General features: G+C 42.8%; 1 protein-coding gene across 1 annotated transcript in view; it reads right to left on the reverse strand.

The window, feature by feature from the left end:
• ARHGEF37 (Rho guanine nucleotide exchange factor 37) overlaps nt 1–27,523 on the reverse strand; it is a 117,482-nt gene that overhangs the window by 4,013 nt on the left and 85,946 nt on the right. Inside the window, exon 14 of the mRNA XM_088475773.1 lies at nt 26,715–26,869. Coding sequence (XP_088331899.1) covers nt 26,715–26,869 — 155 coding nt within the window. The remainder of the gene's footprint in view (nt 1–26,714; nt 26,870–27,523) is intronic.

The raw sequence follows: 27,523 nt of genomic DNA on the forward strand, positions 1-27,523 counted from the left end.
TCCCTGGCTGTGGCATTATCCCCCTGCTAGAAAGAGTTCGGTGCTGGTTCTGGAATTTTCAGGGGACCCCTACTCGTTTTGTCCCCTGATTTTCCAGAACCAGGACCAGCTCAACAAAGTCCTGTGCTGGTTCTTAATATACAGGGGTCCCCTACGCATTTTGGCACCTGTATTTTTTGAACCAGAACAGGCTTTATAAAGCCCGGGGCTGGTTATGCTTTTGGGGAGGGGGTGCACGTTTTTTGTTTTTTTTAACACACACAGAAGCCATCACAGATCTCACTGATCTGTGATGGCTTCTCTAAAACTCGCACCTTTTAATGCTACTCGCATTAAAAGGTGTCAGTTTACATAGTCCTAAACTCGCAAATGCAGTAGCCTCGAGCTGAAAAGTTCGCAGGCTATTGAATTTGCGAGTTTCAGTACAAACTCGCACTTTAAAAAGTGCGAGTTTGTACTGTTACTAAAACTGACACCCTATTACATTTGGCCCTATATGTCTGTGAACGACGACATTCATAGACATATCGCATTGACTGTGCTACACAGTTGATGGACATATCTGTCCAATGGCAAGTGTGTACGGGCGGTCTGCAGACCCGCCGTACACATGGAGCGGCAGCTGCAGGAAGGAGGGCGGACCCGCCCCCCAGCCAGCGAGAGCCACGGCTGCCGGATAGATGATGGTCGTTCAGTGTGTATGAACGACCATCATCTACAGATATACCTGCAGATCACTCGATCTGCAGATATATCAGTCAGGTGTGACTGTGTACCCACCTTAACACGAGAAACAGCTTTGATTAGACTACAAAGACATATAGGACAATGGGAGGATATCACCACTCTCCTCATGACTCAGCTCTATTCCTTCTGTATATACCACTGAACAATGTTTTCACTGCACAGGACATACTGTAATGGCCTGAAGACACAAGCCTTCTCTGAAATTGTGACAACAGTATGCTTAAATGGTACACATATACAGCAACAATAGGATTGCAAAACAAAACTGACTTAAAAAAACCCCCAATGGGCTTGGCATATATAAATTTAATTTTTTCCTCTACATTTGAACATTGATGTTTGGGATCCTTTACTCTTTCTAGTTGTCAGTAATTATTTGTTACCTATTACCTTCTGAATATATTGAGAAGTAAAACATAAAGCCCACTTTAGGGCTTATGTAATAGATTCTGAGTTTAAGGAACCGAAGTGGTTTCGGCGAGTTCACTGCAAAATTTAAAGCCGTAATTACTTATAAGGCTGGTTTTGCCTTCAAACGGATTGCAGTTTTAAATTTAGCTGCCAACTCGCCGAAACCACACCGGTTCCTTAAACACAAAAACCTATAATATGATTTACTAATTACCAGTTATTTATGTTCGCTACCACATGCTCACACACACAAACACTAGGGTTAATTTCTGTTGGGAGCCAATTAACCTACCAGTATATTTTTGGAGTGTGGGAGGGAACCGGAGCAGCCGGAGGAAACCAATGCAAGCACAGGGAGAATATACAAACTCTACACAATTGTGGCCAAGGTGGGAATTGAACCCACAACCTCAGTGCTGTGAGGCAGTAACACTAATCATTACACCGTCTGTGCCCTTTTGTCTTTAAAATATGTATTTGTTTCAGCAGCCACGTTAACGAATCAGAAGTGACGTACAAAATTACCCTGTCTACACACTCTCCAAAAAGCTGCATCAGGGGCCATCATCTTTTTTCCATACTAGATACTACTAAACTTGTCATCCTTTCCTCCACCTCATCTCATACAGGGCCGTAACTAGAAGTGTGTGAGCAGTGGTGTCGCCCAGGGTGCAAGATCCTGGGGGTGGCACCGTTGCTACCTCACAGGCCCTGCATTTGGCTTGCGTGGTGCCAGGAGGGCACACTGTAGCCAGCATTGCTGTTGAAGAGCTGTACTTCTCGATACATGCTGCAAAACGCATGTCATATCTCAGTGGTTCTCGAGTTCAACCCTCACGTTTTCCCATCAGGTCATGTTTTGTCTGTGGAATCAGGTGGTATATTTACTAACCCAGCAAAATATATCAACTTACCTGTGCATAACTAAAGAAATCCACAAAACATGACCTGCTGGTGGTACTTCAGTTCTGGAGTTTAACTACCTGGAATTGGGCGCAACTGGACCCATAACAGACTGTCACTTAAAATTGAACACAATGCTAATCATCTTCCAATCAAAATCGATGTGATCATGATAGTCAATGCGCTATTTTGTAATCTTTTTATTATACCTTCATGTTTGGAATTAATTCTGTATATTAGTTCCTGAGAACAAACCCATTTTAATATACCTGAATGAGAGTTTATTATCAGCTGAAAACAAATACGTGTCAGGGGTGATACTAGTCTGCAAGTAGTGGTGGGGATTCTAGCATAGACAATTAAACCTGAATAGGTTTAGAAGTATGAAGATGCGAGCTAATCATTCACAAATGTAAGTAGTTCCCTGTAACAGAAGCTGATTGTGCCAAATTATTTTACTTTGTTAAGTATTCATATTTCATCACGGTACTTTATTTATTGGTGTTGTAAACAGCCTTTGATTAGTCAGTACAGTATTAAAAAGATGATTATGATCATAACAGTTGTAATGGTGCTACTATAATGAATGCTTAACTTCCAGTCATATAATATTTTGCAACTACAGTAATCCAATGCATTGCCAGGACAACCATTCCAAACTGGAGACACATGGACTATAAAGTCATGCAGGCGCTAGTAAATAATTATACGTCCCTTATAGCTCATGTGACAATGTCCTTGTGGCTATGTCCTCCAAATTCCACAGGTTTCAATGAAAGTCATGCAGATAATAGAAAATAATGCAATAGTGTATTTTTCCCCCCCAAAAAGTGCGATATCCAGAAACTTATCACCACACCGCTGAGGGAGATGTCTCACCTTCAAGACCAAGGGAGGAATGTTAGCTTATCAGGATGTGATCTCTCAATTTCCCTACACCGGAACCAATCACACAGTAACCCCTTGGTATTGCACTTACAGGAATAATGGTAATATGAAGCCCTTCATTATATGGACAGCCAGGTTCAGTTTCACACAGGCTATCTTACGGGTCTTTATATATATTCCCCAGAAATTAAAAATAAATCTCAATAGTGTAATAAAGTTTAATGCACAAATCTTCATAAAAAACATTAGCAGATAACACATCAAACTTACATAAATCCTAAGAATAGGTGCCAGAATGCCTACCAGAATTGTGATGTTATACGTGTCCAACCAAAGTCAGGCTCAGGATAGTAACCAAACCAATCGGGTAAGTAGTGCTAGCTCTGGAAGAACTGCCCCTCCACCAACACATTTGAACCTATTCTTAGGCATACTTGTCTACTTTTGAAAAAGCATTTCACGGAGATTGTGAAAGCAGTACCTATGAGCGTGGCGGTAAAACGGACGTGTACTGCTACATCTGAGGGGCGTGTCAATGTTGCCTTACATCCAGGGCCGGATTAAGGGGGGGGGCGCGACAGGGGCAGTCTTCCCTGGGCCCCCACACACAGAGGGGCCCCCACTAGCAGCGGTGCAGCTGGTGGCTTCACCGCCGCTAGTGTCCCCGCCGCTAGTGTAGTGTAGGCCGCGCAGTGAGAGCGGCCACACTACACAGTGACAAACACACAGCCGCCGCCGGCAGCTGTGTGTTTGTTACAGCAGCTGATGAGAGTCAGACAGACTCTCATTGGCTGCTGCTTCAATGGAGGGAGCCGGCTGGAGCTCACTTATGAGTTCCGTCTTCCAGCTCCCCCCCGAGTGATGATGGGAGTGACGCCATGACGCTGACATCTCTCCCATACGGCAGGAGAAGAGGAGCCAGAGCGGACAGCGGCGGTCGCGTCAGGAGCGGGGTTTCAGGTAAGTTGTGTTTTTTTTTGTGTGTGTAAGGGGCACTGCATAGGGGGGGCCGCTTCATGGGGTTACTGGGGGCAATGTATAGGACAACTACTGGTGGCACTGAATTTGGGTGGGCTACTACTGGGGGCAGTGTATAGGTGAGGACTACTTCTGGGGGCAATGCATAAGGGGGGACTACTATGAGCACTAGATAAGGGGCACTGCATGGGGGGACCACTACTGGGTCTGGGGGCACTACTGAGGGCACTGTATAGGGGGACCACTGCTGGGGAGTTATATAAAGGTCACTGCATAGGGGGACCACTATAGGGTCTGGGGGCACTGTATAGGGGGACCACTACTGTGGGCATTATATAAGGGGCACTGCATAGGGGGGGGACACTACTGGGTCTGGGGGCACTATATAAGGTGCATTAATGGGGGCACTGTACAGGGGGACCACTACTGGGGCATTATATAAGGGGCACTGTGTATAGGGGGGACCACTACTGGGTCTGGGGGCACTATATAAGGGGCACTGCATAAGGGGCATTACTACAGGGGACGGTGGTATATAGGGGCCCCCACAAGTTTGTTGCTCAGGGGCCCCCACAGACCTTAATCCGGCCCCGACATCCAAATGTAAATGAGCCCCAAAGCAGGGGGTAGGATCTACTTGTTGATGAAAACACAGATACTTTTCAGAAAATACATGTAGCCAGAGGGATCATTGGGCTCGATTCAGACAAATTTGGCTAAGTGACGGCAAGGCAGGTGATCACATGGCAAGGCATAAGCACGCCCACTATGTCCTAGCATGCGATCGCTTTGTGTATGCAGACGCCCACCAGCCTGTCTTAAGACGCCCACTTGTGCACGTCATCTCCAGGAAGTGTATGTAACCATCGGTACATCAAGGACCATCGGATGCATTTGCAGCGCTTGAGATTGAGTATACCCTACCGCAAGCACTATGAGCACTTCAGTGTAAATTCAACCAGGTGACGTGTACTATGACGCTGCCTGTTAATTATGCACGCCTCTGAAACGGCATTAAGACGCTCAGGCACGCCTGCGCCATTTCTAGTGGCCAGCCCCTGATACCACCCACAAATGGCCTCTCCTGCCACTCATTCAGCTGGGCTGTCTATGCTCGCCGAGCGTACGCTTCCCGATCACTTGGACTAGTTCGCGCACGCGCATTGCGATGCATACACATGCGCACAATGCGAACCAGCGGCAGCTACGAGCGAACGCTTCCTGGCGACCAGGTCTGAATCAGCTCCATTGTGCCTTATAACCAATGCTGAGAAATTATACTAATGATCTCATTTGGATGTATATATATCTCTGTGTTTTTTATATAGAACAGCTACATAATGGGGGTAATGTGAAAGCAGGGAGATCACTAGACTCGTCAGGGAGATTGCTGATATTTCAGGGAGTCTCCCTTACAATCAGGGAGAAATGGCAAGAATGTTCTTAGGTCTTTTCAAGGTCTGAGAGGACAGACCAAGAGCCGATATTTATACCAGAAGTAGCCAATAGCCACAGACCAAAAGTACATATGTGTAAAGTCTATTAATATAAATGTCACTTAAAATGCATGCATAAGTCCCTTGTAAAGTCCACAGTGGTTGTTATCTACAGTGCTGGCCATTGTTCACGGATGCTTGTCAATAAAGTTATTCTGATCACGTGACTCTGCCTTATGGGTAATCCTGTGGAACTCATTGCTAAAGGTGCCCACACACAGAGCGATTTTTTTTTTCCCGATCTGGCCGATTCCGACACATTGGAACGACAGATCGGGTAAAAAATGCCCAAATCTTGAGTCCCCACTCAGGATCACGATGCGATGCGCGCCCCCGCTGGTCGCACGTCGCATCTTCAGGTCTGCCATGCAGTACGGCAGATTTGACAATCTAAGAAACAATGCACTGTAAAAAAAAGTCTGGTGCAGGAGATCGTATGAAGATAGGACAGCATATCGTATGCTGATTGTGCGCTGATCGTGTGCTGAGCTGCCAGGTAGAATTTCAAGGGAAATCGGACACATCGTCGGATCGTAAGTATATATCGGTATGTGTGTGGGCACACTAACTGTTGCAGTGGGGTATGACGTCAGATGTAAACAAACCCATCCTGGACCATGTGACGACTCTGTGATCATTATATACAGTGCAGCTAGGTTATTTACGCTGTCATTCAGCAGACAGCGATGTCCAATACAGTGTAAATATCTGAAAGACTAAACATATTTACAATAAAACTATTTAAAATAAAGAAAGGAAAGAAAACATACACATAAGTAGAATCCATTATAAGATTAATTTCGCAATTTAGTCCCTATGGTGTCAAAGTCACCAGTGAACACATTAAATTCATCTCCGTTTTTGCCCCCCGTCATTGGCTTTGACTGCCCCTGCCCTGTCATCACAGCCGCTGACACTGAAGCCCCCCCCCGCCACTGACACTGACTGTCGATCACACTTGCCTGTACCGGAACGAGCGGTCTCCTCTGACCGGCCGATTAGCTGATGCTGCAGTCAGCTGAGATGCAGGAAAGTGCCGGCCAGCACTTTACTGCATCTCAGCTGGCAGCAGTCATCAGCTGATCCGCTTGACAGAGGAGACCACCGTTCACCAGTTCCAGGTAAGTCTCCTTTTTTTTAGACAAGTGGCTACTAGGGCAGCAGCAGGGGGAGTAAGGCAGCGGTGGCGGCAGGTTGTGTATGCGGCTGGGGGGGTTGATGGGGGGCAGCAGCAGCAGGGAGATGAGAGGGGTAGTATGAGGATGGGAGCATCAGAGTCGTGCAGCAGCAGGGGGTGTAAGGGGGTGGGGCGGCAGCTGCTGGGGATGGGGATTTTTTGTTTTTAAGTGATCAGCCCTGATAACGCCATCTCCAAGTGGCGTTATCACAGTGCTTTCACGCATATTTTATTTATTTATTCTTAGTAAATCTCCGGCAGATCACATTTTCCATTAGAATTGTGGGAAATGTGATCCGATTACTAACAATATGTTATAATTAGGGTTTGGAGTACAATTTTATGAATTCTACTCCAATTGCCCTTTAATAAATGTATGTGATACTAAAATAATGTGAAAAGGGTTTGAAAGCACACTTTAAAAAAAAAAAAAGTTTAGTCAAAATAATATTGATAAATAGGACCCTCTGTGAGGAGACCTGGAAAACATGCACTGTTTGGGGTCCTGAGGACCGAGTTTGAGAACCTGTGTCAAAGTGAAACAGATATGTGATACCTTAAAGTTCATTAAAAGGGCATGAGTCTTCATGCACTTCCTGATATTCCTTATTTTCACTAATTTCAGTTTTCAAAGGTAGAAAATATTATCCTAATATCGAACTTGTTACAAATACACTCAATAGCATAAATCAAGTCCTTAGTACTCACAGATTTTGTGGATTTTCCTGTATATTTCCACACATTCAGTATTTTTAATACTTCCTTTTACAGCTTTGCACCCCAAACAGGAGTCACATCTATAGAATCCTTTGGAAGTAATGGAGCTTATGTTGTTAGGTTTATATTTATTCTTATCGAGATGTTTGCTTATACTTGGGGCTTTTCTATATATACATTGGATGAGATTGAATAATAGACCCAATACCAGGGTCTTTTTGAAGAATATCCCAGTGTCTCCTTAAGAATTTTTATATTTCCTAAAATTGAGAGCTAAAACCAGTTATAAAGTACCACTCAAAATCGACCTTATATTTTTTCTGTAGATACAATGAAAGATTCCCTATCGATTTTATGTGTGGTATCTACAGCTTGTTTCACTTTGTCTGTTGTAACCACAAACTAAAAATCTATTTGTCAATTGCTGTTTGTATCTTCAATACCTCTCTGAATACATTAACTGTTATCTTCAACCTCTTGTTTTGAAGAATAAATCACGTCTAAAAGATGCAAGAGATGTGCTCAACTATCTAAATACTATATCATGGAAGGAAGGTCTCTTTCTGGTGACTGCTGATGTGGATTCATTATACACCATTATTGAACACAAACAGGGTCTTAATGTAGCAACAAGTTGTTGTTTTTTTAAAAAAAACTCAGAACTCGATCTAGTTTTACAAGAATTTAATATTAAAGGCCTTTATTTTGATAACAATTATTTTTATATGGTAATGATTTTTATCTTCAAAAGAAAGGGACTGCCATGGGCACTTTATTCACCCTGAGTTATGCTAATTTGGTTATGGGGCAGTGGAAGATTGAGGTCATCTGGAATGATTACCCATTCAGGGTGAACCTAGTGTCCTGATTGAGGTACATATACAACATTTTAATCATTTGGAGAGGCAGTCAAGATCGCCTGAATTGCTTCTGTGATTATCTAAAACGCAAACAACAGAAGCATTCTTCTTGCATTTAATTCCAGTACTTCAGAGATTAACTTTTTACATTTTACAATATACATACAGGATAATAAAACTTGCACCAAAAGTTTTATCAAGCCCATTGATATAAAATATTTTATTCATGCTAGTAGTTCACATCACAGAAATTGGTTTAATGCAATAATCACAGGGAAAACTCAAGAGACCGAAGAAATTATACAGACCCCAAGGTATTTAAGGTATAAGCATAGGAATTGACAAATAGGTTGTTTTACTTTGTCTGTCATAACCTCAAGCTAAAAATCTATGGATACCACAGATAAAACCGACAGGGAATCTCGACTTGTATCTAAAGAAAAAAAAGAAAGAATTGAAAAACTGAATGTGGGGAAATAAACAGGAAAAGCTACAAAATCTGCGAGTTCGTCACATGCAGTACTAAGAACTTGGTTTATGCCATTGAGTGTACTTGTAACAAGTTCAATATAGGGATAACCTAAAGGCCTCTTAAAATTAAGAAATATCAGAAAGGGACTGGAGACTCATACACTTTGAATGCACTTTACTGAATGACATTCTTGTCACACTATGGGAATAAAAAACTATTAGAATTAGGCACATATTAAGTAATTGAAGGTCCCATAATTTGAGTTGAATTTAATATATTCTCTGGGGACTTTGGCACCATTGGGACTAAATTGCAATTTTGAGCTGAAATAATTTAAGAGATCACATCTTTATTTTTATATAGCTTTTGTATATGGTTACCATTTCCTATAATGGATTCTGTTTTAGCTTTTTATTTTTTTATATAAGTGTACTTTTTAATTGTAAATATAATCAGTCTTATAGTTATTTACTCTGGTTCTAACATCGCTGTCCAATGAATGACAACGTAAATAACAGAGCTGAACTGCATATAAACATCCAGTCATGGGGGCGTGGCTAGGCGGCCATATCTACCGGACATGATGTGCTGGAGGTCCTCACATAAAGCACCTAAATATCCCATCTCATACCCTATCCTTTCAACATTGACCACCCCAGGTGTTACCCCGTGACCCACGCACCTGCCGCTTCCTTGATAGGAAAAAAAACGCCTCTTGGAGTGGTCTCCTGCCGCAAGGCGGACCGAGGCCTGCCATCTCTCCCTGAGCAGGGGATTAAATTTTTGAGGTGACACTGCTGCGCTCTGCCACCGGTGACGCAGACGGCTCTCGCGGCGGATGTGCTGTCTCTTTCTCCTCCTCCTGATGCCAGGCGGTCGGCCGTTGCCGGATCACCACTCTACCTGCTGCCTGGACTCCCTCTCTATCGCTGGCACCCACTAGCAGCAGCCAGCTGCATACCTCCAGAGACGCCCACCATCCTGGATCCCTCTATCCAGCTGAGGTTGCTGACAGAGGTACTGGGCTCTCCCTGGGGATACTCCTGCAACTTTATAAGAGATCCTGTAGATAGCCCTCTCTTATGCTCTGACCCTTCTCTGTGAGGTGGATGTGAATAAACGAGACATTTCTGTTAAGCCTCACTAACCTGCATGTTACACCATATATAGTAAACTTCACATACTGCCTGCACTCCTAACTCTAGCTGTGGTACTAAATTGATCTTTGCCTTGATACTCCATGGGATATCACAAGCAGTGACTATTTTGCTTTTCATATTTTTACCTTAACTCACCGTTATATCTCTACAGAAAATCTGTTTTTGGGCTCTATGTGAATTCATGTGATTGTGGGACTCCACCTTGTGGTCAGATGCGGCCACTGCATGCACTCAGAATTTTCTTTACCATATAAGCTCCCACAAAACATGTTGGTCTCTTAGCTGGCTGCCTAGTACCTCTATGGGGACTGACGGGTGGAGATAGTCGCTGCTCCTGCTTTACGATGAAATTCAATAGATGAACCAATGAAACGCATAGTCGGCCGTGGAGAATGGGGTTCCCTTGCCTCCTCTAGACTCTCTCAAGATTCTGGCTGTCGTCCACCCTCTCTCCTCCTGAGATTGACCTGCTTCTCTGATTGTCTGACCTCCTAATCCTCCTTTGCTAAGGAGAGAACCACTGCTTTTACTCTATGTTCCTACCTTTTGAAAAGTGAGAAGTTTTTTCATGAGTCGACAAAGAGGTCAGGGGTCAAAAAGTACACCCAAGTCTTCCAAAGACTCCTCCAGAGATGATCTCCGTCGCTTCCTTCACTCCCAAAAAGACTCCATCATATGTGCCTCCCCATGTCCCTCTTCACCAGCCAATTCTGCAACTTCAGATACCCCGTCTGGGACTGAAGATCTCTCAATTATGCCTGGCCAAGGTGACCGTCAAGATTTCCACAAGGTCCTGCAACTCCTCCAAACCCTGCCCACTAAAACTGATATCCCTTCTAAAGTGGATTTTGCCTCTTTGGAAAACAAGTTGCAGGAGGTGGTGCATTCTGACGTTGCCTCACTTGAATCTGAGTTGTCACACTTGGGAACTCGAATAGTAGCGTTGGAGAGCCGTGGAGAGGTGGTGGATGATTTTCAGCATGCCCTTGTTGACACTATTAAATAGCAAGCTGTTGAAATACAAAGTCTGAAAGCACATCTAGATGACCTAGATAACAGGGGTCGTCGTAATAATCTGAGAGTTCGGGGTGTTCCGGAGGACATTCCTCATCACGGTCTGCAGGATGTTTTAACTAAACTATTCAACGAAATCTTAGGACGTGAACCTAATGATCCCATTGTTTTCGATAGGGCTCATAGAGCACTACATCCTAGAGGTCTAAAGTCTGAACGACCGAGAGATGTGATATGCCGCCTACACTATTTCATGCAGAAAGACGACATATTACGGAGGATTCGGGACTTAGACAGTTTAAAGCTTGATGGTCATCCAATTCAGGTGTTCCAGGACCTCTCTTGGCAAACCCTACAGCTGAGACATCAACTCAAACCCTTAACGGATGATCTGCACTCCCGCAATATTAAGTACAGATGGGGATTTCCTTTTAGTCTCACGGCTACTACCGAAGGGAAGACAGTGAATCTTCGTCTCTCAGATGACATCTGCCTTTTCTGTTCTGCTCTGGATATTGATATAGTTCGAGTCTCAGATTGGCGACCTCTTGGAGAGAGTCTCTGTCCACCTTCGGCTCCTTCTAGGATGATGCCCTTTCAGACTATAGGATCCTCCCCTAGCTCTCGGAGAAGACCTCAATCTACTTCACCTTCCTCTATGTCGTCCCAGGCTGTTGGACCATGATCCTGTGGTCCTCGACATTATTTTCCCTTTGCCTGTTGGAATAGATATTGTGGGACTCTCCTTCATGAGCTATGAGTGCCTTATGTAGTCTTGACAGCTATACTACTCCAACAGTTTTGGTGTAAGAGACTAATTGTTTACTTTTAATTGGGTCACGTGAGTAATGAATAACAATTTTTACTGGAATTAATACATATAGCTTGATTTAGTTATTCTCCAAAGTGACAATATATAGTCCAATAGATTTTGTAACTCTATATATTACAAGGGTTTGTTTTTACTCTTATGTCCCTATGTTTGTTTGTTTATTTCTATGCTTTCTCTGATTATTTAGTGAGAATACTGCTGTGATATTGTTTTTTGAGGGGTTTCCCTTAGCTCTCCGCGGCTGATTCTAATTGTAACTATTTTATAGATTCATCTGTTTATAGATAATTTTCTATGGGTAGCAGTGGTTGTTTTCCCTGTTCGTCCCCTGTTGCCTCCTACAGAGCATAGGTAGATCCTGGTCCTAGTGGTGGAACTGGTTTTCCACCATTATGTTGTCCAAGTGCGGTGTTATACTCTCTTTCACTCTGTTGCACGATTTTTGTCTTCTATACTATTTTCTATTTTGTTCTTTATTGTTTTCTCTCTTTTTTTTCCCCTATGCCTCCAATGCCACAGATATGTAAATATATTGGTCTAGTATGTCCTACTGTCCTTATGCTCCCTACTGATGTAAATGCTTATGATCGTCTCAATTTTTCCTCCAGTTTAGTGCTCAATTTTCCCACCTATTATGACTAATTTAAACATTGTTTCTATTAATGTGCGGGGTCTTAATGTTCCTGAGCGGCGGTCAAGGGCATTACGAGAAATGAAGGCCGAGCACGCTGATGTAGTGTTCTTCCAAGAAACACACTTTAAAGAAGGTGCTGCTCCGCCTCTCAGGAATAGAGACTTTCCTTGTGGATATTTTTCCAACAACCTGGAGGGCAAGTCCCTGGAAGTTGCAATTATCTTTGCTAAACACATTCCCATTACTGATATCACTTGCTTACCTCTGATTGCAGGCCGGATCTTACTTATAAAGTGCAAAGTGTATACTCAGGTTTTTACGTTGTAAATGTATATGCACCAAACAAGGCCCAACCTTTTTTGAAAGGGCCTTGAACCTTGTTCAGGCACATGTGGAAGGTATACTAGTCTTTGGTGGAGACTTAAATTGGCCCTTGACCCACATTTATACTCCTATTATAATTCACCTAGATATTCGGACAAGTTTCACCGTAAGGTAAAGAAAATTCTTCATACACATCAATTAGTAGACATTTGGCGAGTATAACATTCAAACACACAAGACTTTTCTTTTTTCTCTCACCCCCATAAGCTATACACAAGAATAAATTATCTTTTTATCTCACATAGATTCCTTCAATTGACGAAAGAAACTAAGATCGGCCATATCTCCTGGTCAGATCATGCTCCCGTTTCATTAAGAATTACACTCCCTTCTCCGCACCAGACACGTTTTTCTTGGAGGCTGAACGAATTACTGCTTCAAGACCCTTATTGTCGACAACAGATTAAGTTGGCATTAGAAGACTATATAGCCACCAATGATCTCCCTGACATGTCCAAAATTACAGTCTGGGAGGCACACAAATGTTTTAAGGGGGAAACTAATACAGCTGGGGTCTTATTTAAAAAAGCAACATATAGTGAAGAAGGCCAATTTATATCTAAAGGGTACTGCGCAGAAGAGATAAACTGTACCGTAAGAGAAATGACAGAATTAGATATGAATGATCTAATTAGGCCTAAAGAAAATAATGATAACAGAAAAACTTTAAATTACCATTAATTTCCAGATTTAATCTACAACACAATAAGGTGGAAAGTATAATAAATAAAACATTGGCATATTTTAAGGGAAGGCGCTGTATTAAAAGATATTATATCAGAGAAACCGCAATTTGTGTATAGGAGACCAAAAAATGTAAAGAATGTCATTGTTAAAAGTGCAATACCGGAAAAAAGACCGAATAGAATTACGTGGCACGTGTCTTGTATGTAGGTCCCATACAGGTGAAAAAGGTAAAATAGAAGAAGTAACTTCAAGATCCACTGGAAAATCATTTACAATTGATACCTTCATCACGTGCAGTACCTCTAACTGTATTTACCTCATTGAGTGTAAGTGTGGCCTTCAATACATAGGAAAGACTACAAGAATGTTGAAGGAGAGATGGTCTGAACACCTTCGTAATGTAAAGAAGGGGTTCGAAAAACATTCCGTTTCTCAACATTTTAAAGAAAAACACAAATGTCTTGTAAATGGTATTAGGTTGATGGTAGGTCTTAAAAAAGTGGAAAGAAATTGGAGAAAGAGAGGTCAAGAATCAGATCTGGCTAAGACAGAAATTAGATATATTTATGACATGAAAACTCTGATGCCAGCTGGATTGAACAGCGGTTTTGAAATTAAATGGTTTTTATGAAGTATTTTTAGAAGAGTTTTATTAGAGTTTTATTAAGAATTTGATATGTATTTATACCTAGCTAATTCATGAATTAGATGGAAAGAGTAATTTATTTTTGTATATTTATATTTTAATCATTTATCTATGTGTTATAAACGAGGATATAGGAGTTGGAAAAGTCTTTATCCTGTGTGTGCGTTCCGGGTGGAACGCATGAGAGACCGGAAGAGGTGAGAGCTCTATCCGGCTCCGTGTGATACACGTGGAATGCAGGAGGGAACCCGGAAGTGACGTGTGGTTTAGTAAGACCGGAAGAGTTGAGAGCTCTATCCGGCCCCTATGTGTCACATCCAGTGCACGGGGGAAGCCGGTAGTGACGTACGGCGCTGACGGACCAGAAGAGGCGAGGGCTCTATCCGGCTCCTGCGTTCCAGGCGGGACACATGGAGTTAACCGGAAGCGACGGGAACTCCGGGCCCCGTAACATAATGGTGAATGGGAATCTTTTTAAAGGGTTGGCCGAAAGTGATATATAAAACTCCGGACCGGAAGGATGATATTTTAAAGGTTTTTTGTTAAAGGTTTATATATTTTATATATATTGTTTGTAAGAAATTTTATGGATTGCATCTAGTTCATGTTTATTACGAATAAGTTATGATTTGATGTTTACATGAGAACATGTGCTATTGTGTGCACCACCCTCCCCCCTCATTTCCTGTTTGTAAAGGATATAAAAAGGGGGCAGGGAGAGAGGGGTAATATCACCTTGAGGAAGACTTTCATGGTCGAAACGCATCGGTGAAGGTATGGAATCACTGCAGGGCCAGAGGAAAGTAACCATAAGAACATATCCAAGTAAAGGTATCCAGGCCTGGAGGGAATATTAGAGAACATACCTACTTGTGACATGCATATGTTTTGCCTTGTTCTGGTACGCAGGATTACTCACCCCTAGAAGTGCACATATATTTGCTTTTTTGTGGTGATTAAACAATATTATGCTATGCGGAATTCTTCTTGTGTTCTTTTTTGAGGTCTACTAAGACAGAGGTGTCCCAAAGGGAAAGTGGAGAAGGAGAATTTAATTTGATCACTGAAGAGAATTAATTAAAGGACACTGGGACTTTGGTGGATATTATCTATCCCTGTATGGTACAATTTTATTAGGTTGCATTATTTTGTTCTTGTCCTGGAAGAAGCGCAATTTCCTTCTGTTTATTTTTCTATTCGCATTTAGTATTGGTGATACTATTTGGAAATTTTGCTGCTCCGGTTATTGTGCGCAATAGGGATTACATTATTGTAGGCACACAAATGTGTTTTAAGTGGGAAACTAATACAGCTGGGGTCTTATTTAAAACCGCAACGTATAGCGATAAGAGACGCACAGGTGCAAAAGATTCAAGCCTTAGAAATTACACACAAATCCTCCCTTTCCCCTGAGATATTCCAAGCCCTCTCAGATGCTCGCCATGACCTTAATATGCTAATGTCTGATGAAATTAAGTCAGATATCCGTAAATGTCGTAGTCGATTTTTTCTCCAGGGAAATAAACCAGGGAGGCTTCTAGCTAAGGCGCTTCGCGACCAACGTGCAACCTCATTTATTGCCCAGGTAAAGTCACACTCTGGCTCTCCATGTAACTCCACAAAAGATATTGCTGCAGCATTTCAATCGTATTATTCCCAACTTTATAATTTCGAAGATCCTAGGGAAGGGACTGACACGTTTTCATGGAAGGCCTCCATTAAGGCCTATTTAGAAGAGATTGGTTTTCCCACTTTATTGAATATAGATATAGAATCATTTGAAGAGCCATTCACTCCAGAGGAGTTAGATGAAGTTATTAAATCAACACCTAATGGCAAGTCGAGGCCCTGATGGGTTTTCTATTGCCTATTACAAGGTGTTCGGACAGGTCCTGTCCCCCCTGATGCTCCGAGCTTTTAACGATGTTTCGAACCATTTCTGTTTCTCTTCTCACTCTCTGCTTGCCCATATCTCAGTGATACCCAAAGAAGGGAAGGACCCTGCCCTTTGCTCTAGATACAGATCCATCTCCGTTAAATGTCGACCTAAAGCTTTTTGCTAAGCTAATGTCTAATTGTCTCAAATTGTTTCTACCCAAATTGATCCACTCAGATCAGGTGGGATTTGTCCCGGGTCGTGAAACCAGGGACAATTCCACCAAGGTTCTGGATCTGATTCATGTGGCCGTTTCCCGTAAGATTCCAACTATTCTTCTATCTACAGACGCTGAAAAGGCATTTGACAGGGTTGATTTGTATTTTTGATGGGTGTATTGGAGCATCTGGGTTTGGGTCCTATGGGCATTCAGAGAATTCAAGCTCTTTATTCTACTCCGTCTGCATGAGTAAGGATCAACGGAGATCTGTCGGAGCCAGTTCTAATTACCAATGGCACTCGGTAGGGCTGCCCCTTATCACCACTTGTATTCATTTTATGTATGGAGGCCCTGGCGAGGGCCATTCGTCTTAATAGTAATGTAACGGGGCTGATTGTTGGAGAGAGAGAATACAAGCTAGCTCTCTTCGCAGACTATCTCTTGGCTGTAATTACCAACCCGCGGACCTCAATCCCAAATATTCTTAAGGAGTTTGATCGATTTGGAGCGCTTTCCAAATTTAAAATAAATTTATCCAAATCTAGTGCGCTCAACCTCACAGTAGATCAGAGATGCTTGAATGATATACACTCTTTTTGCCACTTCTCCTGGCACCCTACGCATATAAAGTATTTGGGGGTCTTCCTTCATAAGGATCTTTCCCAAATATTCTCATCTAATTTTCTCCCTTTGTTTTCTAAGCTGCAAACTGATCTTTTTAATTGGCGCTCTAAGATCTCGTGGACAGGCAGGATAGGATTATTAAATTGAATGTACTTCCTAGGGTCCTATATTTTTTACAAACTCTCCCAATTACAATACCCCGTTCCTGGTTTAACACGCTCCATCTAATTGTCCGTGATTTTGTTTGGGCGGGCCGCAAACCCCGCTTCAAACATGAGATACTTTATAGGAGGAAACATCAGGGAGGTTTACAATTGCCACACTTCCTCTCTTATTACCATGTGGTCCTGCTCCCGAGGGTCATGGAATGGAGTAGGTTATCTAACAGAAAGCAGTGGGCCGATATTGAGATAGCTTCCCTTCCTTCAGCAGATTTAAATTTCCCTTGGCCTTTAACTTTTCCCCGGGTTACCCACCCTTTATTAGGCCCAATAATTTCTTGTTGGAGACGTTTACGTTCACATCCTTTTCTTTCTCCTATCCCTTCTCCTCTAACTCCTTTATTTGGTAACCTGGCATTTCCTCCCGGAATTCCTAGTAACTCATTCTAATTGTGGCGTTCTCAAGGAATCCTCAAGGTAAACCATTTGTTTGAGGGTTCAGATATTATGACTTTTCCCTCCATTCAAGATAAATGGGGTTTGCCTAATAGTGAGACTTGGAAATACCTTCAAGTAAAGCATTTCCTCATGAGTTTGGGCTCACTGAACGCATATAGGCGAGGAAACACCCCATTTGAAAATGTGTGTATCTCAAGAGTTTCCTTCACATCCACTGTCCTCCATTTATACAATGTTGACTGAACGTCTTTTCTCTGCTATACAGAAATTTATTGCCGATTGGAAATCAGATCTACAGGGTTTAGTAGGGGAAGATGATTGGCCAGAAGTTTTCAGAAATACTTTCTCAGCCTCATCAAATATGTTAGGTTTGGAGACACATTACAAAGTTCTCTCCCGTTGGTACCGCTGTCCTAGCCAACTTTCCAAAATGTATCCTGGAGTCCCTAGCACTTGTTGGAGTTGTGGGACAGCTCTGGGAAGCCCCTTTACATATTTGGTAGGAATGCTCCTCTCTCAGACCTTTTTGGGAAAAAGTAATTGAAACGGCGGGTATTATTCTCCAGGAGGATTTGCCTTCCTACCCTAGTTTCTGGCTCCTGAATCTCATTCGTAAACCTTATGCTCATTTCAAAAAAATCTTTACTATGTCATATATTGAGTGCTTCCAAGGCCGTAATTCCTGTCCATTGGAAATCCAGGTCGTCCCCCTCCATGTCTGAGTGGTGCACACTTCTAAATCATTACATGTGTATGGATGATCTAATCTTACCCCATACAAGTAGGGACCTAAATTTCAATAAGATCTGGTATCATGGTTGCATTACAGGGAGTCGGATCATTATAAGACGCTCTGTCATGATTAGGGAGGAGTTTTCCAGAGGTAGAAGGTCAGATGTATAGGTTTTACTATCTGGTTTTCAAGGCTTCTTTGTCTTCTTTATCTTTACCCACTTCCCCTCTCTTATTTTCTTTTTATTCTGTTGTTTATGTCTGATATGTTTTGTTGTAAAAGGTGACCATATTATGTATTACCTTTAACAAATGGATATGTTATATGTCTTTTTGATTACTGATTGAAATTCTGTTTGACTGAATTGATATTTGTATTATGTTTTGGTCCTCAATAAATACATAATGCTTAAAAAAAAATAAACATCCAGTCATGAGCCGCATGGTGTCACATAGTCCGTGATGTGTTTGTTTACATCTGACATCACCCCTATAGCACAGTTGGCAATGTGTTCCGCAGCGTGGAGAATTACCCATAAGGCCGAGTCATGTGATTGAAAAAAACTTTTTTGAAGCATCCGTGAACAATGGCCAGCACTTTGGATAACAGCCACAAGGGACTTGTGCATGCATTTTGAGTGACATTTATGTTAATAGATAGAAGTTTTTATAGTGTACTTGTTGATTTGGGATCCATGTTCTTTACATATGTACTTCCAGTTTGCAGGTAATTACTACTTTTGGTATAAATACCGGTTTTTGGTCTGTTCCCTCAGACCTTGAAAAAGACCTAAGAATAGGTTGAAACGTTTTGGTGGAGGGGTAGTTCTTCCAGAGCCTTACCTGATTGGTGTCCAATTGCAGTTACTATCCTAAGCCTGATCAATTCCAATGCATGTGACATTGGCTAGACACATATAACATCACAATTCTGTCAGGCATTCTGGCATCTAATCATAGGATTTATGAAAGTTGGATGTGTTATCTGTGGTCTTATGAAGATTTGTGCATTAAACTTTATTAAACTATTGAGATTTATTTTTTATTTCTGGGGACTACTCTTACTGGAGAATATATACAGTATAAGGATCCGCAAGATAGCTTGTGTGAAAGTGAATCTTGCTGCCATATAATGAAGGGCTTCATATTACCAATATTTCTGTAAGTGCAAAATTAAGGGGTTCCTGTGTGATTGGTTCCGTTGTAGGTGAATTGAAAGATCACATACTGATGGGCTAATATTACTCCCTTGGTCTTGTGAGACATGTTAAGGGGAATGTCAACCCCCTCCGCGGTGTGGTGATAAGTATCTGGATATCACAATAACATTAAATCCACCTGTCTAATATTATGTAGATCCCCCTCATGCTGCCAAAATAGCTCTGACACATTGAAGTATGGACTCCACAAAACCTCTGAAGGTGTCCTGTGGTATCTGGCATCAAGGTCTGGGGAGTTTGAGGGTCAAATCAACATCAACATCTTGAACTCTTTGTCATGTTCCTCACACCATTCCTGAACATTTTTGCATTGTGGTAGGACACATTATATTACTGAAAGAGGCCACTGCCATCAGGGAATACTGTTGTCATGAAGGGGTGTACTTGGTCTGCAAAAATGTTTAGGTATGTGGTACGTGTCAAAGTAACATCCACATGAATGCCAGGATCGAATGTTTCCCAGCAGAACAGTGCCCAGAGCATCACATGGCTTCTGCCGACATGCCTTCATATATATATATATATATATATATATATATATATATCTATATACACACACACATACACACACATACACCACTCCTATGAAAACAAGCATACATCAAAATGACATCCAGCATTTCGGGGCTCAGACGCCCCTTTGTCAAGGTGAAGAGGTGAGACAAAGGGGCATCTGAGCCCCGAAACTCTGGATGTCATATTGATGTAATCAATACAAATTTTGCATATTGAAACTACATCGAGTGCCGCTGCTTGTTTGCATAGAAGTGGTTTACATTGTGCCAGAAGGGACCGGTGGATATAGGTTTAGCTGTGGGAGTGCCGGACTATTGGTTATATATATATATATGCGCAATGGTATTGCATCCTGGTATCTGGTAGTGTGAGCCTCTCAAGAGCCAGGTGCAACACCATTCTTCTATATGTTTTTAGAACTATTAATTGTTCCACAATATCTTCTCTTTTCTTGGACACTTAGTACAACAAATCCTGACATACTGCCATGTGAGGGTATGACAACCTACTATCAGGCTCTGCTGGGTTTCTGTCAACCACTTTTATGTTCACAATAGCCTTTAGTGCTGCTGGTTGTGGTTTTCCTCAACAGCCAATTGCTGTTGTGTCCTGGCCTCCTCAGTGGCCAATTGCTGTACCCTGGTAACTAACTTCTGAGCCTGTAGCAGCTCTTTAGCTATGTCTTCTATGTTAGCTCTTGGTATATATATATTGCTAAAATACATACATACATTCGCACTTAACATTGGTGCATTCATAATCAGCCAATCGCAAGTTATTCACTAATGCTAGAGCCTATCATCATCATCATCATCATCAGTGCATTTGCACCTGCACCTGCCCCCCTGCAAATAATATGGCTTTATCAGCTATATATCAGGGGTGAGCGGGTTCGGATTTCTGAAATCCGAACCCCCCAGAGCCCCCCCGATCCGAGGCCGATCCGAGTCAGGCTCGACTTTTCCCGCCTGACTCGGATCTGAAATCGAGGCAAAACATCACCATCCCGCCTTCCGGGTCTCGCGGGTTTTGGATCCTATATAAGGTACCCGCGTCGGCGCCATTTTCTCACTCGGCTGTGGACAGTGAAGAGGGAGGGTGGGAGTTGGGGCTGGCTGGGCTGTGTAGTGTAGTGTAGTGCTGTGCTGCTGTTGTCCATAGGGCCTGTCCACTCCTCCAAAGTCCATAGGGGCTGGCTGCATTGTGCTGTGCTGCTGTTGTCCATAGGGGCTGTCTCCACTCCAAAGTCCTGTGCATTGTCCCAGTCCTAAAGGGGTGCTGTAGTGTTGTCCAGGGGGTGCTGTCCATCGGGGGTGCTCCCCCCAAGTGCAAAAAAAATAAATATTTTTTCTGTGTTTGTGAATTGTGTGCGCAGTAGCCGCACGTGCATCAACAAAGTAGTGCCAAGCGTGCGCCTGTGTCATAAGTAAAGGGCCGACTGGCTTGACCGTTAAAGGGTGCTGTAACCCCCAAAGGGCACTCCAAACAAAATAAAAAAATATTTTCTGTGTTTGTGAATTGTGTGCCCTGTGGCTGCACGTGCATCAACAAAGGAGTAGCGCCAAGCGTGCGCCTGTGTCCCATAAGTAAAGGGCCGGCTGGCTCATTTCTTAAAAGAGTAGTGTAACCCACAAAGTGCACTAGTCTCCAACAAAAATAAAAAATTACTTTCTGTGAGGACCAAACTTTCTCCGATAAAAATAAAATAGGGAAAGATCAAGAACCACTTCCTCCTAGTGCTGTTGCTGCTGCTGGGAGTTGTTCATCATCCCAGAGAGGAAGTAGGAACACCACTACTTTTACTTTTAATCCAACAGTCCTTAGCGAGGAGGATGAAGTACGACAGCAGTCATCCTGAAGCAAAACGTATAACTGAGGCCTTGACTGCTATGTTGGTGTTAGACATGCGTCCGGTATCCGCCATTAGTGCAGTGGGATTTAGACAATTGATGGAGGTAGTGTGTCCCCGGTTCCAAATCCCGTCTAGATTAAACCTGCATCCTCAAAGCAGCAGCGACAAGTGTGCGTCTGTCTGTTAAAGGGTGGTGTAACCCTCAAAGTGCGCTCCACAAACAATAAAAAAATTCTTCTTTTTTTTTCTGTCTTTGTGAATTGTGTGGGCTGTAGCTGCACGTGCATCAACAAAGGAGCAGTGCCAAGCGTGCGCCTGTGTCCCATAGGTCTGTTAAAGGGTGGTGTAACCCCCAAAGTGCTCCAAAAAAGAAAAAAAAAAATGTTTCTGTGTTTGTGACTTGTGTGCGATGTAGCCGCACGTGCATCAACACAGTAGCAGCACCAATCGTGCGCCTGTGTCATAAGTCAAGGGCTGGTTTGGACATCTGGTCCGGACTGAAGGACGTGCCAACAATTTCTGACAAGTCTGTCACTGCATATGATACTGTCCTCAAAGCAGCAGCAACAAGCGTGCGTCTGTCTGTTAAAGGGTGGTGTTACCCCCAAAGTGCGCTCCAACAAAATAAAATAATCTTCTTTTTTTCTGTGCTTGTGTGTGAAATGTATGCGCAGTAGCCGCACCTGCATCCTCAAAGCAGCAGCAACAAGCGTGCGTCTGTCTGTTAAAGGGTGGTGTAACCCTCAAAGTGCGCTCCACAAAAAAAAAAAAATTCGTCTTTTTTTTTCTGTCTTTGTGAATTGTGTGGGCTGTAGCCGCACCTGCATCCTCAAAGCAGCAGCGACAAGCATGCGTCTGTCTGTTAAAGGATTACTTCAGTGACAGCATCCAAGTAGGCATGTCAGACAGTCCGTACCTGTACTGGCAGGAAAAAGAGGCAATTAGGAGGCCCCTGTACAAACTGGCTCTATTTTACCTGAGTTGCCCCCCCCCCCTCCAGTGTGTACTCCGAAAGAGTGTTTAGTGCAGCCGGGAACCTTGTCAGCGAAAGGCGTAGGAAGTTGCTTCCACAAAATGTGGAGAAGATGATGTTCATAAAATGAATTATCAACTCTTCCAGGGAGACCAGCCTCCAGAACGTACAGAGGGACCTGTGGTTGTGGATTCCAGCGGGGACGAATTAATACTCTGTGAGGATGAGGATGTACACAACACTGAAGAGGGTGAGGAATCGGTGGATGAGGAGGACGACATCTTGCCTCCGTAGAGCCAGTTTGTGCAGGGACAGATTAATTGCCAGCTTGTTTTGTGGGGGCCCAAACGAACCAATCATTTCAGCCACAGTCGTGTGGCAGACACTGGCGCTGAAATGATTGGATTGTTAAAGTGTGCATGTCCTGTTTATACAACATAAGGGTGGGTGGGAGGGCCCAAGGACAATTCCATCTTGCACCTCTTTTTTTTCTTTGCATTATGTACAGTTTGGGGCCTAGTTTTTCAAACTGCCATCCTGTCTGCCACTGCAGTATCACTCCTAGATGGGTCACGTGTTTGTGCCGCCCACTCGTGTCGCTTAGCATAGTCATCCAGCTACCTCGGTGCAACCTTTTGGACATAAAAACACTATTGTGAGGTGTTTAGAATAGACTGGAAATTAGTGGAAATTAAGGTTATTGAGGTTAATAATAGCATAGGAGCAGAAAAACCCACACATTCTGTGATTTTAGCTGTTTTTATGCTTTTTTTTCCAAAAAATACAGATCCAAAACACGGAAGGGTGGTTTTGGCAAAACCAATCCAGATCCAAAACACGAAGAAAGATCCAGATCCAAAACCAAGACACAAAAAGTGGCCGGTGCACACCCCTACTATATATGCAGATTGTTACAGTTCTACATGAGTTTAAAACTGTTCAAACAAGCCCTTACTGTACTCAGACTATGTTAGAAAGGGTGTGGTATGTTAGGTCGACAGTTCTCATGTCGACATGCACGAGGCCAACATGAGATTGTTGACATGTTCGAAATGTTAAGATGCCGCATGTCGACAGTGGATATGTTGACATTCACCATGTCTACATGGATGACATGTTGACATGATAGTCCCTGGTGGCCCAGCGGTCACTTACCTGGTGCTGGTGGCAGCAACGTCACCAGCATCGCCTTCCAGGACCCGGCAGTCATGTGACCAGCAGTTCCGGCGAAGATGTGTGACTCAGCAGCGCTCCAGTGAGTTTTTTTTTACCCGTTGCTAATCCCTCCACATACTACTTAACCCTAACCTCCCCTCCCCCCACAGCCTAACTCTAACTTCCTCCTAGATAACTCCCCCCCCCAGTGGTGCTTAACCCTAACCATCGGCATTCTGAGAATGTAATTAGTCTGAGGAAGTCAACATTTTGGTGTCGAATTTATGAATGTCAACATGGTAACTGTGGCCGGATACCATTAGAACACCCTCCATCGTTTCATCAATTCATACGGAAATCTTTTTTGTGCATGCCCAGAATGATTTCATGCAAGCTACGCTCTGCAATGTGGGGCAATGGTCACACCGCATCAGCCCTTATGACTAGTATCACAAAATGACTGAACAAACTACTAATTTCATGGAAGGGTTGCCAGGAGAAAGCCCCTCATTTCCCCCCAGTGGCGTATCTATAATGGGTGCAGTGTGTGCGGGGCACACGGGCCCCCGGGTCCAGGGGGGCCCCGCACCGCACACTCTGCACCCATATTATTTTAAACTTAACCTGTCCGTGGTCCCGCGGCGGGTCTCAGCGTTGCTTAGAACACCGGAAAATGGCCGCCACAGCATGCGCAGTAGACTCCGGGCACATTCTAGTGTCCGGAGTTTACTAACGCTCCAGTGGCTGGCCAGCCACATCAGTCGGCTGCCGGCCACCACGGAGAGAGGAGGGGGCCCCGCACAGGGAATGCACACGGGCCCCCTCCTCTGTTAAGACACCTCTGTTCCCCCCCATACTTGTAATGGCTTTAATATACAATCTCACATTTGTTGAACATCAAAACAAGAACCTTATATCAATCGTCAAGCACGATGGTAAAAGGGTGATGATTTGGGGTTGTTTTGCAGCCACTTTACCTAAACATATCACAAATCATCAGTTCTCCAGCCCATAGCATTGCAAAGTCAGACTCCAGAACCCAATGTCACTGAGGAGCGGTGTCTGGACTTTGCAAGCTGTGCTTAAATAATTGGCCTAAAACATCAATGGAGGAGGAGTTGAACAAACATGGCTTCTTCATGTTGGTCTAATTTTGTGTTGAATAAATAAGGACAAAGTCTGTAATTTATTTTTTTCACGTGAGATTACATTGAGCAAGTCTGAGGACTAGATGCTTGGTACTGAAATGTGCTGAAATGTAAAAACATTTAAAAGATATTGCACTTTTCACATGACTGTACACGATTATACAAATGGTCGCACAGTTTAGGTCACCACTGGAATATTCCTATCCAAGCATGCATGCCCAGGCATCAGCTGAGGGTAACATGGGCAAATTATTTTGTGACTTCTGCTGTCTTACTGGTAATCAGGGATATGAATAACTGTAACAGCTGTCCAAGGTATGGCTGCAAAAATACATTTCTAAGCAACACACCGATTCCCAGAGCACATCACACAGCTTCCAATACCCCACTGTCCTCCACACTGCTGCAATACTGCCAGCACAGCTGGCTCAGTTATGCAGAGCTCTTGTGGAACTAGGTTACTATTGGTAATTAGTAGCCATCTGGGACATGATACTGCAGAGCTGTAGCTTTATCATTTCCCCAGACTGGATGCTCTATCTCTATCACCCTGATTCTCCATGGCACATGTTATAGCTGATACATGCAAAATTCTGTAAAATGATGACCAATGGATAATTAAATTGGAAATTGCTGGGGGCTGCAGAGGCATATTGCCCAATGATTTATAGAAAGCCTTATGCCTTACCTGTATACGCTGTAATACTGGCATTGATACTATCAAATTGCCCAATAATGCCTGTTTAGCCACAGGATAAGCTGCAAATAGCAAATGCCATGAGCAGAATGCTCTAACAGGCACACTTGCAGTCTTGTCCATTGTAGCTAGAAGTGTGTAGCCAAAGAGGAAATCTATCAGTTTGTTGTGCACTCAGGAAGAACATCGGGACTCGCCCCTGTGGGGCCAGCACAGTATTTCTCATAATTAATATTGTAACTACAATACAAGTTGGCACCACTCAGTCTATTCTGTAACATATCCTTTCAATTTCCCATGTTTTACTAAAATGTAATATAGAACAGCAACTATGACTGCAATGTTATGTTTGCTTTGACGTATTAAACACTATAGTACATGTGGAATGTTTTTACCAGGAAGTCAAACAATGAGAAAAACCCCAGGACGCATTTGGATTTCTGTGGTGAAGCCCTATTGTTTTCATCTGCTTTTAGTACAATTGTCACATGTATAAAAAAGGGAAACCGCATTCACAGTATTACATAAGCTGACAGACGGAAATCAACTTGTATATGTTTCAGATAGGTTTATATTTTTGCTCCTAGTTTTATACCTTCAAACGCACTCAGATCTAATTCTTGTACACAGAGGGCCGGCAGAGGGGAATTACGGCTCAGTAGTGATTGTATCATTGGATTATACCTAGTTATCCAAATAAGCTATTTTCTATGAAAACTACATGTAGCTATGCTCAAGTTGCCCATCACCTGTGACTCTCCAGTGGTTGGGAAAGAGGAGACCCAGATCAAGTTTGTGATCCCTCATGCAAGTCAGTGATAAAGTAATAGTAATGTATCTGCCTTCTTTTTCATAGAATTACTTTGCCTAAAAACTGTCCGAGGTTTTTTCAAAATGCCACACATTGCCTGTTATATATACTTCCTGTTATCAGATCCTTACATCTCTATCAATATCATGCACAAATCATCAACATTTGCCTATGCAAAGTACTTTTACATCATTATAAATCACTTTAAAAAAAATAAGCTCAGTACTGTATTAAATATTATACCCACTTATACACCTAACCTACCTGAAAGGCTGATTCATGGTATGGTGAGGTTGGATATGGGCACACCTTGGCTGCTCTCAAAGTATTGTTTGACTCAGGAGAATGTTGGGCTCGGGATGGACTTTGTGTTACTTGGTAGGGCTGCAGTTTGCTGCATGCTATGTATCCTCGTAAGCCTGACAAAAAAAGAAGATAAGAGAAATATATATTGTAGCAAGATCAGGGTAAGGATGCCATCTCATGGGGTAAACAGTTGCACTTGTCATGCAGTAGCCAAGTAGTAGTACACCAGTCCAGGGCCTTGGTAAATGTATCCACAGCTAGTTTTATTAGCAGCACAAAACAAAACATAAAAGTAAATCCTGGCCTGTCCAGCTCTAACTAAACAAAATGATTCCCTCTCTCAGAGTGGACCTAACGTCCCTCTCACAAAACAGAAGTCTTTAGCACAGCTCGTACATTCAGTAATCACAGTGTCTCTCAAACGGCCCCTGAGCTGTTCCCCAGGCAGTGAGACGGACAGAAACTAAAAACCTGGGATATATATTTCTCTCCCCTTAACTACATACATATATATATATATATATATATATTATATATATATATATATATATATATATAGGCTATTAAAGTAGCAATATCCGGTACACAGCCTCTGTATGTAACTATTGTGTTATTTCTAAGAACATACTACACTATATATACTCTTTCTCCCATGAGCTTATATAAGCTTATAAGCTCTTTGTAAGGTGATCCGGCTGACAACATCCCATTTAAACCCATCCAGTGTGGACCACCCATCCCTGTAGTTCAGATAAGCCTAAAACATT

This window comes from Taudactylus pleione, unplaced genomic scaffold, assembly GCF_031769625.1.
Source record: "Taudactylus pleione unplaced genomic scaffold, aTauple2 ptg000178l, whole genome shotgun sequence".
NCBI classification, from domain to species: Eukaryota; Metazoa; Chordata; class Amphibia; order Anura; family Myobatrachidae; genus Taudactylus; species Taudactylus pleione.